The 17,084-nt window shown below is 41.6% G+C and overlaps 1 protein-coding gene across 1 annotated transcript; it reads right to left on the bottom strand.

The window, feature by feature from the left end:
* Positions 1 to 1,030: 1,030 nt before the first annotated feature.
* On the bottom strand, positions 1,031 to 16,726 carry Ifngr1 (interferon gamma receptor 1). Its single transcript, XM_005389280.2, has 7 exons — positions 16,547 to 16,726; positions 12,887 to 13,001; positions 11,891 to 12,051; positions 9,774 to 9,934; positions 7,118 to 7,298; positions 3,701 to 3,825; positions 1,031 to 2,301 (listed from the first exon to the last, which is right to left on the bottom strand). The coding sequence occupies exons 1-7, from the start codon at positions 16,629 to 16,631 to the stop codon at positions 1,753 to 1,755; spliced, it is 1,377 nt and encodes a 458-aa protein (XP_005389337.1). The 5' UTR covers positions 16,632 to 16,726; the 3' UTR covers positions 1,031 to 1,752.
* Between the last annotated feature and the right edge of the window lie 358 nt (positions 16,727 to 17,084).

Genomic DNA, 17,084 nt, shown 5'->3' with positions numbered 1-17,084 from the left:
AGCAGCTCACTGCTGGCTCAGCCTCTGGGTCAGAAATCGGCCAGGGCATAAAAACAGGTCCTTCCTCCACACATGGAGGGTCTACATATTGGTATATTTTTGGCAGTCAGTAACTATTATGTCATCTTTTCTATTTCAATTATTTTCGTATTTTTGCTTTTCACCCATTCAAATATATTTTTCACTTAAGGTTTTTATTTTGCAGGAGGCAGTACTAGGATTGAACCCAAGGGCTTTGCATTAAAACACATCCTCAGCCCTTTTTATTTTTTGCATTGACACAAGGTCTTGCTATATTGCCCGGTGGGACTCAAATTTGAAATCCTGCCTCAGCCTCTAAAATGGCTGGGATTACAGGCACATACAACTCTCCTTGGCTAAGAATTTATTTGTAAAATAATTTTCCCACAAGAACAAAGGAGGTTTATTGAAAGATATGAATTTTTTACAGTGTAGTATGTACCAGTATAGCAGTTTGAAAAGTTATTCACAAAACAAGTGTCCTGGAACAAGAGAGGGTACCAGTTCTACTGAAAACTGTGTTTTTACTACCATCACCTCGCCCCCATAGCATAAAATACCTCATTTTAATTTTCACTTTTAACTGAGGAATGTTTTCCAGTGGTTCATTTGCTAATTTCCTCACATAAATGGTACTTAACTGTGTTTTGCCCCATTAACTCATTTGAGTCTTAGCATTTCTCCCTTTGTAACTCAAGCGCTCCTGTGACACAGCTACACCTGGACCGCCTGCTGCTCCGGGGCATCTCTTCAGCACCACACACTCAAGGGCAGCCAAGGCCCCAGCCCTGCAGGGAAATCTGCTCAGAACCGGCTTTGCACACTGGGTGCCAAATACTGAAAGGTAGAGATAAAGGACCATTTTGAAGAGATTATTTTTACGATTATTTAAAGCTTTAGACATAATTAGACAATAATTCTATAGCATTAATATTTAGCAACAAATGATAAAAGTATTCTGATTACTTGAGAAAGACTGCTTAAGTGGTGGAATAAATGAGTATCAAAGTAAGTTCTTAAAGTACTTTATTTCAAAATAACAATGTAATAGTACATTTTAAAAATCTACGCATTTCTCCTTCTATGCTGCATTAGTACTATTAGTATGCACTTAGGTTTTAAATCCAGTTTTGAACAGCTTTCAGAGTTTCCTCCAAAATGAGGCACTACAAGCATCATATACAGCAGGTGCAGCAGCACATGTCTGTAATCCCAGCCACTGAGGGGGCCGGGGCAGGAGATCTGGAGTTCAAGGTCAGCTTGCTGGGCAATACAGCAAGACCTTGTCTCAAAATAAAAATGTTTAAAAACAAAAATAAAACCAAATATGTACAATACACTTACAAAAACAAAGGCCCTATCGAGGTACAGAAAGGCAGAAAACCCTCACTACATCTCTGCAGCAAGGAGGGGTGAGTATCCCCTCCCCACAGGACGCAGTGCTGGCCGGAGGAGAGCGTGCATGGTTATAACCGTCTTGGATGGGAAGGTGCGTAAGCCATAGTGCGCTTAGGTTTGGTTTTTTGTCCTTGAATTATCATTTAACTAGCAAATCTCTGTAGCTTTCAGACTCAACATGACAGTATTAATAGGTTCTTTCCACATCTGTCTAGACCATGTGACTCCAGTCAGTTAATGTCAACTAAGACACCATTTCTGAGTTCATGATCTCTTCCCAAAATCAAAGCAGGAAAATCACTGTCCTCGCTAAGGGGCGGCGTCTCAGTCACCTCAGGAAAACTCTGTGGAATCTGTTGGAAGTCTATAACCAACCAAAGACTCTTTGGCACCCTCGTCCCCCACAAGCACATCCACAAGCACGTGCGGCTTATCGTAACCGAAAGAGGTGGGGGCGTTTCTTGGCACGATGGGCTCTTGTCTTTCTGTCTTTGCTTCGGTTTTATCAGTTGAGGGGACTTCTGAGAAGCTGTCTGAATCCACGAGGCCGCTCTTGGACCCACTTCGGGTTTGATAGGAGTTTAAGAATACGGCACTGGTTTCTGACTGGTCACTGGCTGAATGCAAAGAATTCTCTGTCAGAGCTGCCAAGCTGCCAGAAGCCAGGTCAGGGGTGAGCGAGGCAGTCTCAGTGGAAGGCTCTTCTCCGCGCGCCTCCTTGCCGGGGCCGCCTTCGGGGCATGTGCCTGACACTGTCACTGGAGACACCTCCTCTGCAGACACCGCCATGTCATTTTCCATGGCGATCGGCTGGTATGACGATGTGAGTAACTCGTGTTTCGATTCAGGTTTTGTCTCTTTGGCGCTTTTCACCACAGAGAGCTAAGGAAAGAGAAAATGATTGGAGACAGTGAATTATTAAGCTTAAATGCCTCTTTTCAAACAAAAAAAGCCTAATTGACACATGTACGGCAATATAACTGAATCAGTGGCTGCTTTTGCTTTTCTTTTTCGGAACAATACTCTCATAAAATTAAAAACAAACTTGTGGACAGTCACCTAGTAACTTGCAGTCCGCGTCGCTTTCTGTACACCACCCGCCCGTGTACACACATTATGTACGTAATGGAAGCTTATTTACTGAGTATTTTCTTGATCTGCCTCCGTCATCATCATTTTCAGTGCCTCACATTACTTACTGATGCATCTTTAAAAGATGCCGGTGTTTCCCATTTTTACCGCCTACACAATGTGCTGCATCTCTCACACATCTTTTCATTTATGAAGTGATTTCCTTAGAATAAAAGGGCAGATGATTGTATCAAAGGCCATGGCACGGTTATGGCGCACAATGCCGCTCCCACAGGCTCTACGCCTCTCCACTGGTCCGCACCACTGACACCGGCACTGGCACTACTGCGCGTGCAGGTGTAGCTTTCCTTCTCTAGAGAGTGTGAAGGGACAAGCTGTAAGGAGCTCAGAGCTTCAAGAGGGGAAGGACGCCTGTTATAATTCATACGGGAACAGGCTACTAACTGTTGATAGTTCTTACCTAGTTTAAAAACAATAGTTTTACAACAAATTTTAATGTACCCTTTGACTATCACAGATATTATCCTTGTCATATTCAATTCAAATAGTTACCATTACATTACCTTTAAATGTTCTCATCATTTCAAAGGCTTTTAGAAATTAAATGTGAAGTTTCTCTCTCTCTCTTTCCTTCTATATACTCCAACCATAGTAAAGTATTTCCATTTTTACAGATCTTCAAAAACGAGCCTTTCTAGACTCTTGGCCTAGTACATTCTACCCCTTAGCACCTGGATAAACTACTGTCCCTCAGGACTGCTCAGGCGTCATGGGCTCCAGGACAGCCCCAACATCCTCAGCCCAAGCGCTGGACGGAGTCCTCTCTGGCTGGGTATAAACTTCTACCTCTGAACCAATCACACTGACTAGCTACCCATCACAAACTCATCTTTGCTTCCCATCAGAGTCTAAGCTCCTTACCAGACTTGTGTTTCTGTCCTGAGTACAAAAAAATCCTTGGTGTACCATAAAGATGCTTGTGGTTCTGAATGTGTGATGGACTGTGTGAGTGGTCAGTGCTTTTCTAAACGAAAAGTACTATAATACTACGATCATATCATCGTATCACATCACATTGTTTTGCTGAACATCACTCCATTTTAAAAACAATGTGAAGAAACTGTCACAAAAGGTTAGCATTAACATTTGAACATTAATAACTACAGAAAAATATATAAAAATAAATTACCAAAGATTTGGGTAGCATTATTTTGTTCTTCTTACATGAGTTCTTCTTAAAGTGACAGGCAGCAGCTACTAGGATAACGACTAGAAAGAGTAGTACGGCAACAACAATTGGAACCCAAATAGGATCTAAAACAAAGAGAAAAGTCACAAATTAGCATTAAGGTGTCATATTGCTATTATGCAGCAAATGTCTTAACACTACTATTTGATAGATTTATACGTTAGTTAATAAATACGATACGAGTTTTAAAGAACAGGCAATCTGAGCAAAAAACAGGTATCTAACCTAGAGTGCGATACGATTCTTCCCCATTCTGTGATTCGAGAACTGCCTGGGCCTACCCTGCCCTCACATCAGGGAGTCAGATAGCTCTTTCACAGCGGCTTCCTTACAGTCTCCCACACAGTGTGTTTTTAGGGCCATGCTTTTCTTTCAGTTAAGGGGAAAGAAGAACTGCAAAATATCTGTCTTGAGAAATAAACTTTAGTGACGTAACTCTTAAAATAACTTAGCTCTATTCCTCAGAATCTTCTGTTATATTTATTTCAAGAGTGCAAATGCTTATAAAATACACAAATGCCCACACACAGAGGAATAAAGTCCTCAGGACACTAAACCAGATATAAACACAAAAAACGGGAAAGACTTGGTTCAGAACACACAATCACCACTGTGCATTTTACTGCACTGTGCCTTTAATTTTCGTAACACACTCGTTAGCATTTTTCTCACAGTCCTCTCTTGTAAAGAAACATGAACAGTACTCCACGTGCTGTGGCCACGTGCGGTCCTGTGTGTGGTGTTTTCTCTAATTTCTGTTCCAAAGCTGATCGTTTGGGAAAGGAACTGTAGAAATGAGTACTTAGTGCTTACAATATGCTCGATACAGGATGTGACAAAATTAAATCACTACAACACAGTAAAAGACAAAACAACCACCAAATGAACTCTAGTGCTTGGGCTAATGGAAGCGCAGCCTGAGAGGCCGGACGCGAAGGGTGCCGCTCATAGGCGTGGTGCTGCCACCGTGTGGCCGTAATATCCTATTATAACTCAGGCTTTTTCGTTGGGGTTGGGGATTTTGGGGGGCTGTACTGTGGGGACTGAACCCAGAGCCTTCACAGTGAACGACACCTGCAGCCCTTTTTAAAATGTTTTATTCTGAAACGGTCTCACTAGGTTAATAAGCTGTCCAAGCTGGGCCCGAACCTCCAATCCTTCCACCTCAGCCTCCCGCAGCATCAGGACCCCGTGTGCACTACCTGGCTATAATTCAGGTTTCCAAGAAAACAGCCCCTCAGCATGTGCATTACACTGTTTCACATTCTGTACATGAAGCTGCATTTTATTTTTCAAACAGCATAATATAAAATCTGTTACATTATTCTAAGTCTCCTGCTTTAAACTTTTATATAAGAGCCTGGAAGTTATTAGCAATACATATTAGGTCTAACACTTCATCCTTGATTTCCAGTTTTCAAAAAAGTATCTGTAAATAACATCAGAGGATACAAGAGATCAACAGAGAATATTATAATAAACCATGCTAGCAAACTGCAAATCTAGAAGAAATAGATACATTTCTGGATGCATCAGGCCTACCAAAATTGAACCATAAGGACATAAAGGAAAGAAAAAAAGAAAACAGATGAAAAACAAATAATGAGATTGAATCACTATTAGGCTCCAAAGAAAAATTTAGGATCACTTTACTGCTGAATGTTTACCAACTTTTAAAGAGCTAATGCCAACTCTCAAACTATCGAAAGAACTGAAAGACAGGAAGGAAACCCTTCCAGACTTATTTTATGAGGCCAGCTTGACACTAGTAACAAAATTAGACTAGGACACAACAAAGAAGGAAAACTAAAGGCTAATACATCTGATGGACACAGATGTAAAAATTTTCAAAAAGTACTAGAAAATTGCATTCAACAGTGCACCAAAAAAGATCATTAATCACAATCAACTTGGTTTCATCCTAAGGATGCAAACATGCTTCAAAATATACAAATCAATAAATATAATGCACCAGCATCAACAGGAAGAAGAGTAAAAGTCAAAAGACCATCTCAATAGATGCAGGAAGAGCATATGATAAAACTCAACATCTCCTCATGATAAAAGTCCTTAACAAATCAAGTGTAGAAAGATCAGAATGCAACATAATAAAGGCTGTATGTGACAAACCCACAGTCAATATACCAATGGAGAAATGCTGACAGTATTTCCTCTAAGATCAGGAAAATGTGCCCATTCTCATGGCTCTTATTCTACAAGTACTGTAAGTTTTAACCTAGGCTAGAGAAAGACATAAAAGGCAAATAAACAGGAAGGAAGATAAATTATCCCTACTTGTAAAAGATATGGTTTTATACATGGAAAACGCTAAAGACTCTACCAGAAAACTATTAGAACCTGTAAACAAATAAATAGCTTTCATATATAACAGTATTAAATTTGCTGAGAAAGAACTTATGAACACACACACACACACACACACACACACACACACACACAGGATGGAAACGAGTGAAGAGACAATCCACAGAATGGTGGAAAGTAACTACCAGCTATTTACTTACCATACTGTATAAAAGGCTCAAAAAACAAACTAAAAAAGTAAGACAGTTGAAAAATGGGAAATCATCTGAATAGATACTTCTCAGAAGAAGGTATCTAAGTAGTCAAGAAATATTTGAAAAAAACAGTATCATCAGCCATTAGGGAAACACAAATCAAAAGTAGAATGACAGGTGAGAGGTGGGTTCGGATGGCATTGTAACTGTAAGCCCAGCACTTGGGAGGCTGAGGCAGGAGGGTTGAGAGTTCAAGACAAGTGTGACCCACACACACAGTGAGGCATTATCTTAACACAAAAACAATAAACCTACAATGAGACACCATCTAACCCTAATTAGAATGGCTACTATCAAAACAGTAACAACACAGAACAAATGCCAGTGAGTATGTAAAGAAAAAGAAACTCTCTAGTACACAAAATTATATACACTATGAAATGCAATGGATACATAAAAAACCAAAGAGAAAAATAGAATGAAAAGAAAACAATGAACTGTGAATAATGGCATATTTTGGGGGTATGATAGGATTACAGATAATTTTATTATCTTCTGGATTTTTTAATCTTACAAATTAACTATGGTAAACTTCTGAATGCAGCTATTTATACCTACAATTTTACATATTTATTATATCTTTTTCTGGGTTATCAAATGGCTTTCCAATGGTTTACTTTGTATATACATATTATTACCTCAGAAACTGCCTCTGAGAGCGATGGAGCTACTGAATGTTTTAACATTTTTCTGAAACTGCAAATAAATCAGCCTCTTCTTACATTACCCTCTTTTAGTTACCTTTTTCTGTATTTAAGAAGAAATGGCAAGAACTTACCTTTTACGCTGCTACTGTGAATGGTAATACAATTTTCTTTTGACATTTCAGTTTTAACATTCCAGTGACCTAAGAGTCCTTCTGCTGAAATACAGTACTGAGTATTCAGTGAGGACACTGGAATTCTTAAACGGCATACAATGTCGAGGCAGTCCTCCCCTATGAGGGTGTGCTTTTGGGTCTACATGGAAAAAAAAAAGCATTGCTTCTTTAATCTATAAAATATATCCACCTTACCTTGGTCAAAACCAAGGAAAACACACACACCCACATACACCATAAAGTGTACATATGATGAATCTTAAACATATCTGAAACACTTCTGATATCAAATAGTAAGTCAATTTGTTACAACATAGCATGATGATGTGCATCTATCAAAAACTTGGACAGAGGAATGTTCACTGTTAGATGTTAAACAGATGTTAATTTTTCCTATTCCTAAGGTGTTAGAAACATAGCTAGTGAAGTTTTATGGGAAGGATGATAAAAGTAATGTGCAAAGGCAGCAGGATCTCTGGGAAGTAGGACCTACAAATGATCGATATAAAGTTTATCTTTCATTCTATCCGCCAGTGTGTGGGTCAACTGTGCTAGGACCTGAAGACACAAAAGTAGTACTGTGGTTTGGTTACGGGTCCTCCAAAGGTCCATGTATAGGGGCTGGGGATATAGCTCAGTGGCACAAGTGCCTGCTTGGCAAGTGCAAGGTCCTGAGTTGGATTCCCAGTACCAGAACAAAACAAAGGTCCATGTATAAAACAGGGTTGGTCCCCAGGGTGGTGTTATGGTGGGCCTTTCAGAGGTGGAGCTTTATGGGAGGTCTAGGGTCACTGGAGGTGTGCCCTTGGGAGGGATTATGAGACCCCAATCTTCCCCTCTGTCTCTGGTCCGGTTTGAGATGTAATCACTTGGGCTAGGGGTGTAACTCAGGTGTATAACTCAGTGCTGGCCTAGCATATGTGAGGTCCAGGGTTAATTCCCAGTAGCAAAGGGTCACAGAGAGATTAACCCTTTCCTCTTCATATGGTAGTTGTCTTAGGGATTTCACTGCAGTGACATGGTACTGACAAATGCAGGTCGGATGGTGGTACCTTATGATTAGAGTTGAAGAGAGGTAAGAAAGAAATGTAGCAAGGACTGAAAAGTACTGCCAGAGGGACCCTATTTGGAACCAAGACAACAGAAAGGAAACAGTCCACTGGCCCAGAAAAGAATTAAAGCAGAGATTGCGCCTCAGCTACTGAAGAATGGATAGAAATTTGCTAAATGGAGAAGGGTGAGAAGGGTGTTCTATGAGAGAACATGGCGGTTTCAGGGATCAAGGAACCAGTGGTTCCCTGAAGCATGGGTGAAAACAATGCTGAAAAGAATGAGAAGATGGGGGCGTTGGGGATTTAGCTCAGTGGCAAAGGGGCTGCCTTGCAAGTGCAAGGTCGTGAGTTCGATTCCTGGTACCAGAAGAAAAACAAAAAACAAAAAAACAAACAAACAAAAAAACAGTAAGAATGAGAAGATGGGGACTGGAGGGGAGCACAAGGCTAAGTCACAAGAGCCTATGGGCCACATCATGGAAAGAAACTCATTATTTTATAGCTAATGGGGCTGCGTGAAGTTTTAAGCAGTGGACTAACATCATTAGATCTGTATTTCAGAAAGGCCTCTGCCAACCACTGAGAAGATATTTTAAAATCTAAATCAGACATCACTTTTTTGCTTAAATCTTCCCAAGGTGCAATAAAAGGATCACAGTCAATGTCCTGTCACAGACTGTGTCCTGTCACAGTCACAGACATTCCTCCAATGTCCTCTGCCTTCAGCCGCTTCCCGCACCTGCCAGCCCCACTGGCCCACTGGCTGCTACCCTCATGTGACCGCCGTGCCCCTGCTGCGTCCTTTCCCAAAATGCTCTCCCATGTACATCCACGGGGCTCACATCCCAACCTCCCCTGCCAGCAGTCACGACCTTCCCTGGGAGGCCTGCTCTAAGAATCAACAGCCCCGCCACTACACACTGCCCACTGCACAGCAGTTACTCTGAGTTTGGTCACCCTGCTCTCAGCTGTGTTCCTATATGCCTCGCAGGCAGATACTACATTTATCAAATAAAGAAATGCCATCATGTAGAGAATACAGAACAGTTCCAATCAATGCATGGACCCCACACCAGTGCTTGAATAACATGATGATATCCCCACAGTTATATTATTTTCTTTTTCAAAAATGATTCAAATTATAAATGCACATTATTTTACATCATCACTAGAAGAGAAAAAAATTACATTATCCCATGTAACGTGTGGAGATACAGGGCCATCTTATTAATGAGGCAAAGAAAAAACTTAGAAGTACTCATCTAGTCAGTGGTAGTGATTAATTACATAGCAATTCCTTTCATGAGCATCCATACATATTTTCTTCCTAGAAGTTATGACCAGGGGTTTTGCCTGAGTATCATCAGCATTCCACTTTCAATATACAACATAAAGAAATAACTTATAACTAGCTATAGAAAAACAGATGTGGTATGTATAGGTATCAATTCTTTAAGATCAATATAATTATTATGTATTGCAAACACTTACTAATAAAAAGAAACTAATAATCAACTCTGTACACTCTAAATATATAAAAAATATGAAACAGAAATACCTACCTCACTTCTGTTCACTCTCACGTACACATTGTAGTTAAATCCAGAACAAGGATCTTCAAAATACATACTTTCCTGCTCTTCTATCATTAAAGGGTGAATCACATCAACAGCGATATGGTTCTCCTCCCGTGTAACATTTACTTCAGGCGGTCCAACTTTTCCTGGGGAGAGAGCAGTATAGTTAATACTGGCCTCGGAACCTCAGAGTACATTCCATAGAATTATCAAAATCAATCAACTAAGCCACTCTTTTTTGTTTTTTACTAAAGCAGGACCACATTTTACCTAAAGTAGGATACCTTGACTAAGTAGGACCACATTTAAATTACTCCACAAAAATCTAGAGGATATTCCGAATACGCTTCACAAATATTCCATAAATCTCACACAAGAAGTACTCTTATCCAAACTCTTTAGCAGTTGAATTTCATTTCTAATTCAGGAGAAATTGGCTATGGACTTGATATAAAAAAAATTAAAATTTTAACATAAAAAAGCTCTATTAAGTACTTTTTATGTTTGTTTTTATAGGTTAAGAAAAAAGTAGATTTCTAAAACCTGTTTCTGAAAGGCATTTAATTTAGTTGTCTTTCCTCAGAAAAACTGTATCTTCAAGATGCATGGGTTAATGGCATGCAGCCTCTATAAAAGTTTGCTAATAATTCAATTTTTACTGTGAAAATCAGACCTAGATATTCAATTATTCAGCAACCATTCATTGCGGATGTTTAAGACTTCACTGGTAAACCATTTAACTATGCTTTAAGTTTACAGCGCACCAACTGTGTGCCAGGAAGATCTGTTTAATGTTCCTCAGGGCTTGGTACACTTTCTAGCACATCTCTGGCCCTTGAAAAATCAGTAGGGGAAACTCTGACAAAACAGATAGAATGTATCAGATAACAAAAATAGGATTTGGAAGAATAGACTACTTAAGGGTACAGTGGTTAGGATGCAAGGTCAACTAGAGTGGCTTTGGGGCTCTACCCAGAGGCCTGGTGGATCACACTTCTGCTGCCTGGGAAGATGGTGAAGGTGTGGCCTTGGGGTCAAAGTCTGGTCCTTTACCCCTTCCTCTTTGGCACCTCTGCTTCCCAGCCACCATGAACTGAGCAGCTCTGCACCACCAGGCTCATCCACCATGATGTTCCTGCCCTGGAGCCAGGTGACCACAGACTGAGTCTCCGTAAAACATGAGCCAAATTAAACCTCCCCTCCTTTGAGTTGTGTGTGTTGGGTATTGTGTCTACAATGGGAAAGCTGGCTAATTCAAAGGATAAGCAGCGAAAGAACTTATGAAAGAGCCCAAGACAGCACAATATGAAAAGCAGAAGGAGAGTCAAAGCAGTGGGGAGCACTGGAAAGGCAGCAGCTCAAGTAATCTAGCACTGAAGCTGAATAAAAAAAGGAGGGGAAGCTAGAAGAAGAGGTACCAAAGGACTATCAGACTATGGTAGAGTTAAATGACTGTAAACTTTTTTTTTTTTTTTTTGGTACCAGGAAATGAACTCAGGATTGTGCACTTGCCAGGCAGGCGTTGCGCCCTTGAGCTATATCCCCAGCCCCCTAAAGGTTTATTTTACTCAGAAATGAGGTATGACTACCAAAGGAGAACACAGAGAGTCAGCAAATAGGAACTGGCACAGAAATCCAGGAGTCTGAAGTGTGCTACTGGAGTGAGACACTGGAAGAACGAAGAGCTGACAAATCACAGGGGTGTACAGATGAGTTCTAAAACTTTTCCACGTATTAAGTTGGTATTCAAATGCCCACAGACACTAAGGATTTAAGTAAACAGGAGAATGACAGCCAGAAACCAAAGCCCTCAGTGAACATTCTCTGAAGGGATTACAGACCACACGGGGAGGGAAGAGTGATGCAAGGCGAAGCTGGGCAGCTGCTCCAGATCTGCATGGAGTGGAAACTTAGTGTAGAAGCAGTGAAGAGATGGTTGTTTCTGTGGGGCTGGAGGAAAAGGAATGATACTGGCTCACCCTAAACTCCTCCCAATATGTCCTACACATTATGATCATTTCTAACAACTGCTAATAAAAGCAAACATGCACAGAAAACATGCATGTTCCAATTTAATATTCACATGTATTCATTCTACATACCATGTTCACATATGACAAAGGACTTGCTTTCTACATAGGCAGATTCTTTTTGTCCAACTCTAGCTTTAACTTTGGCCCAGATAGGAAGATCTGGGTTATTAACGTTGGAAATACTGCAATGATGATGAGGTGTATTGTTGCAGGCATTAATCCATTTATTCCTAAAATGAAGAGGAATAAAGAAACACAAAGGTAACTTTTATTGTTATCACAAACTTGAACTATCTCTGTGTTTTATTTTTCATTTACAGCACAAAGCTGGTAGGAAGCGCTAAACAAGAATAGGATGGAGAAGACAGACGAAGCAGGAAACCCTTACTTTGGTTGGAAGTACAGGTCCAGCATCCTTAATCCAAAAATATCAGAAATCCAAGATGTTCCAAAATCCAAAAGTTTTTGAACACTGACTTGACGCCAAAACAGAAAAATTCTGCACCACGAAACTTAGTTTCATGCATAAAATTATAGTGTATCACATTACCTTCAGGCAATTTATAAATTTATATTTATATATTGTTATATACTTATATTTATACCTTAGGTATAAGATGTATATGAAATATAAATGAATTTTATGTTTAGACTTGGATCCCATCCCCAACATACCTAATTATCCATATGCCAATATTTCAAAATCTGAAAAAAATCAGAAATACTTCTGAACAGAAGTAAAAATCAGAACACTTCTGGTCCCAAGCATAAAGGATACTAGAACTGTATTACACAATACCTTATGATAAAGAGGCTCAATTCAAACTCTAAGGCCTGCTCTAAAGATCAACAATCCAGCTGCTACATACTGCCCACTGCACAGCAGTTATTCTGAGGAGGTAATTTACAAAGAATTAATTTGCATTCTCAGCATCTCTGAAAATCTACCATCAGTTCAGGAAGGTTTGCCATGCAGGAGGGAAGGATGATGGAAGGAAAACAGTCACGGAATGTTCAAGGACTTAAATAAAAACAGAATGGAAAGGAGAGAAGAACAACACCTACCCGTAGTGCTTTACCTCCACAGCAAAAACAACATCCTGGGGCATGCTCCGGTAGTCCCAGTACAGGACTGGGTTCATGTTATAGGACTGAATTCGAACATTGCTTGGCACTGGCACTGTAAGAGATTCAAAAAGTAAAATGGACAACAGTAAGAAACTAATCTTAACATCACAAAACCTTTTTGTAAGATGTCATGTTAATCAAATATATTTCAAAAGTCAGAGTCTCTGCAATAAAGTAAAATGATTTCAAAGGGTACAAAAGGGTTTTGACTTAAATGATGGAAACCTCCTTGTGTATGAGTGAAATACAAATATAACACGAAGCAATAAATTCCCATAATGTTTTAGGAGTTTTTGATAAATAAATGCTTATTGTAATAATGATCTCTAATTTTCTTAATTCTGTCTTCGTTTTACAAAGCCATTTGAGGAAACATTTGTTGGTAAGACTTGAAAAAGTCATAGTAGTGAATAGGAGGATGAACATAAAGGTACAGCCACAGTTAATGACATGACTCAAAATTCAAGGTTAATCCATCCTATAGCTGGGAAACTCCACTAAGCATGATTCACTAATAAAATCAAAATAAATAAATGAATGGTAAACGTGGTCAGGTGCAGTGGTTTCTAAACATAACATCATTGTCTTCAAAAGTTCTCCGAGTGTCCAAGCCCAAGTTTCTATTTTTTCCCGACACCCTGGAAGGTAATGACACTCACTTGAACTACTTAAAAACCAAGACAAAGCAAACAACACAAAAAGTCTCATGGAGTCAGGCATGAAGAAACCTGGGTTATTTGATGATACTGTTAAACAGTTACTTCAGATTTCTCATCTATCAAGACAGACATTAATTAATATACACAAAATATCTGCTCACTCTTAAAGGAAATGCCTACTATATTTTTTCTAAAAAGAAAATTCCCAAACTCCAATCATTCCTACAATAAAAATTCCCCCAAAAGTCCAAACTGATACATTTTTTAAATTTACAATTATTTAATACATGTACTGTACTGTCTTTTCAAAGCAGAACATGGATCAAGTTATTTAGGTAAATAATATGCACTTGGTTTAGTGCTCAGTCCCAGTCAGGAAGCTGAATCATTCTCTTCTCTTCCCCCAGGGTCCTGTCCACTGCTTCCCAAAGGTTCCTCTACCCTGTCCTCTCCTCTCCTTTTGCATTACTAATTCTCATCCACCACTCCCCAGATTCAAGCAGCAGGCTGCTAAATGGATCTCCTCCCCTAAACTCTTATAAGACTGGCCTTTTGAAATTGCATAGTTAATCTTAATCCTGCATAAAATCACCTCCCTTTATAATGTAATCTAGCGGCTGCCCAGGGACTTCAGCCAGGGATATAGTTTGCTATATGTAGTTTGATATATAGTTTAACATATATTTTAGCATGATTTTAACACTCAAAAGTTATCAGCAACCATGATTCCTGCTAAGGTGGGAAAGCAGTCAATGTCCAAAAAGAATTAAGAAAAGACAAGTTTTAAGTCTGAGCTCTAGATATAGCAAACTATGTCCTAGATAGAGTTTTGCTGGATTTCAGGAACACAATGCTACTTCTTCTGGGAATGCTCCCACCCTGTTCCTTGTGACCATTGCTTTCCCATATGTGCTGGCACCTAACCAAGCTGGGTAAATCAGACCCTTCCCCTGAGATTTTGTTAGGATGAAGAAGCTACAGGATTGGGCAGAGAATGCAGTACTGGGGATTGAACTCAGAACCTTAAGTGTGCTAGGCAAGCACTCCCTCTACCAATAAGCCACATCCCAAACCATATTTTTTTTTAATTTTTGAGACATGGTCTGGCTAAATTGCACAGGCTGGCCTTGAACTCAGGCTTCTACTGCCTCAACTTGCCAAGTAGCTGAGAGTACAGCATGCCCCTGTGCCTGGAGAAGGTGCACAATTTTAACACTCAAAAGTTATCAAAACCCATAATTCCTGCTAAGGTGAGAAAACTGTCCAGGTCCAAAAAGAATAAAGAAAACAACAAGTTTTAACAGCCTGAGCTCTTCGTTCTAGCTTCTTGAGATCCAGCAGATATCTCTAGTTTTCTGTTTAACTGTTGCTTGGATATTTTGAGCCATTAATTTCCTTTTTGCTTAAGTAATCCAAAGCTTTGTTTCTATGCCTTACATTATACATGGCAAGGCATTTCATTACTGGGTTCTTACCTCTCCATCTATTCTGTTTGCCCTTGTACCCTCACACACATAGTCTGGACAGAACACTTTAGTCCTCAAGTTCACAGTATTTCACATCTCTGCCTCTGCACCTGGGGTAACCTCTGTAAAGTCTTTCCTGATTGCCCTGGACAGAGCCGGCATTCATATCTTGCTTTGCAGTAGCCTAAGCCTAAATTCAAGCTCTTGCACAGCAAACTGCAATTGATTGCCCTCGCCCTAGGTAATGGCAATTAGAGTGGGTAAGAACTTGGACTCCAGAGCCAAAGGGCCCAGCTCCCTACTGAGTAGGAGTGACCTTAGTAGTAGTAAGCAGACCTCTTTGCCTCATCAACCTCCCACCCCTGAACAGAAATACAACAGCATCTACTTTGTATGGGTGTTGTGAAAACGAGATGTTTGGTACTTACAACAGTGTGCAGCTCTTAGTAACTTTTATCACGGATCTTACCCTGATTCTTGAAAGCAGAAACTGAATAACTACGATTTTTGTCTTCCCAGAATTTGACACCATGTCTGCCCCAAAGGAAGGAGTGGATAGATACTTGTTAGCTTGACTTCTGCAGATCAAGCCGAAGGAGGGACGCACTGACTGGAGCACAGCTAACAGGAACTCAAGGAAGAAGTTAGAATACAGAGGTTCAGGCCCAAGTTCACTACCGGTTAAGGAAGCTGGGCCTCCCTATGCCTCCCAGGCAGCAGCTAAACTGAAAACTGCGAGACACGGGGGCCGGAGGGTTAGGTGAACAGGTTTACTGATTTCACTGCACCTCCTAATCACGATTCCTCTGAGCTTTATAAAAGCTATTTCCAGCATCCGTTTCCTGGGAAATGTCATAAACAGGAGGAAATAAACGCTCCGAGGACCTAACTATGTGATGAGACCCGCGGATGTATGTGCTACTGAGCGTGCGCATCCCACCGCTTCCAGACTGAAACTCAAGACCAACAATTTACCGCCTCTTAACATCTCGCCGTTGGGCCGGGGATATGGCTCAGTGGCACCAGCGCCTGCCTGGTAAGCACAAGGTCCTGAGTTCGATTCCCCGTACCAAAAACAAACAAACAAACAAAATCTCTCAGCCGACGACAGAAAACTTCTCCCCTGTCCAAGGATTGCGAGCGCACCCTGACACTGAAGTATTCTCAGCCAGGAGCAGCGGACGCACTGCCCAATGTTGACCTGGAAACTCATTTATTGAAAAACGAACAATAAACGCAGACTAGAGTCCGAAGCAACCGAGCGGCGCGCTTAGCTGTGCCGGCGGAGACCCCGCGCCGCGCCGTCCAGGCGGCGCCCCGACCCGGACCCGGACCCGGGCCGCGAGAAGCCGAGAAGCCGACGAGCCGCGGCGGCCGAGCGGGCGGGGCTTCCCGGCTGGGGCGGCTCCCGCTTTCCCCTCCCGCGCCCGGCCGACCCCACAAGGCCGTGACTCAGCCGCAAGCGACAGTACCCGAGGACGGCTCTGGTTCCGCGGTGCTCATCTCAGCCAGGCTCCCGCACTGCACAAGAAGGATCAGGAGGACGAGGACAGCCATGCTGCCACTCCGAACCTGGGAACCCAGATCAGACAGACCGCAGATCGCCGCAGGCGCGGCCTGCGGCCTCGCCCTTATGTCACTTCCGCCCGAGATTAGCATGCAGCAGGAGGCGGGGCTTAGGAGGCGGGGCCTGGGGCTGAGGCGGGCCCGACCCTCTGTCTGGAAGGCCAGGGGTGGACCGGGAGACCCTGAGTGGACGGGACGCGGGGAGGCGGGCCGTTGGGGCGGGGTTAAGACCCAGACAGAAACAGAGCGTGTGGACTGGACGGGGGCGGGGCCGCGAGGCAGAGCGTGGGCGAGGAGGGCAGAGTTTATTCGGAAAGGGGCGGCTCCGACCGGAGCTGGGACCGAGAGTGCATAGCGTGTGGCTAAGATTTGATTGCCTACATGAGGAACTTGAGTCCGAAGGTCCTGGCTTCACCTTCCTGGCATCACCTTCCGCAATTCCTC

This window comes from Chinchilla lanigera, unplaced genomic scaffold (assembly GCF_000276665.1).
Source record: "Chinchilla lanigera isolate Chin_1 unplaced genomic scaffold, ChiLan1.0 scaffold00035, whole genome shotgun sequence".
Classification (NCBI taxonomy): Eukaryota; Metazoa; Chordata; class Mammalia; order Rodentia; family Chinchillidae; genus Chinchilla; species Chinchilla lanigera.
Note: the sequence above shows the minus strand (reverse complement) of the source record. Positions and strands in the feature narration are given on the sequence as shown.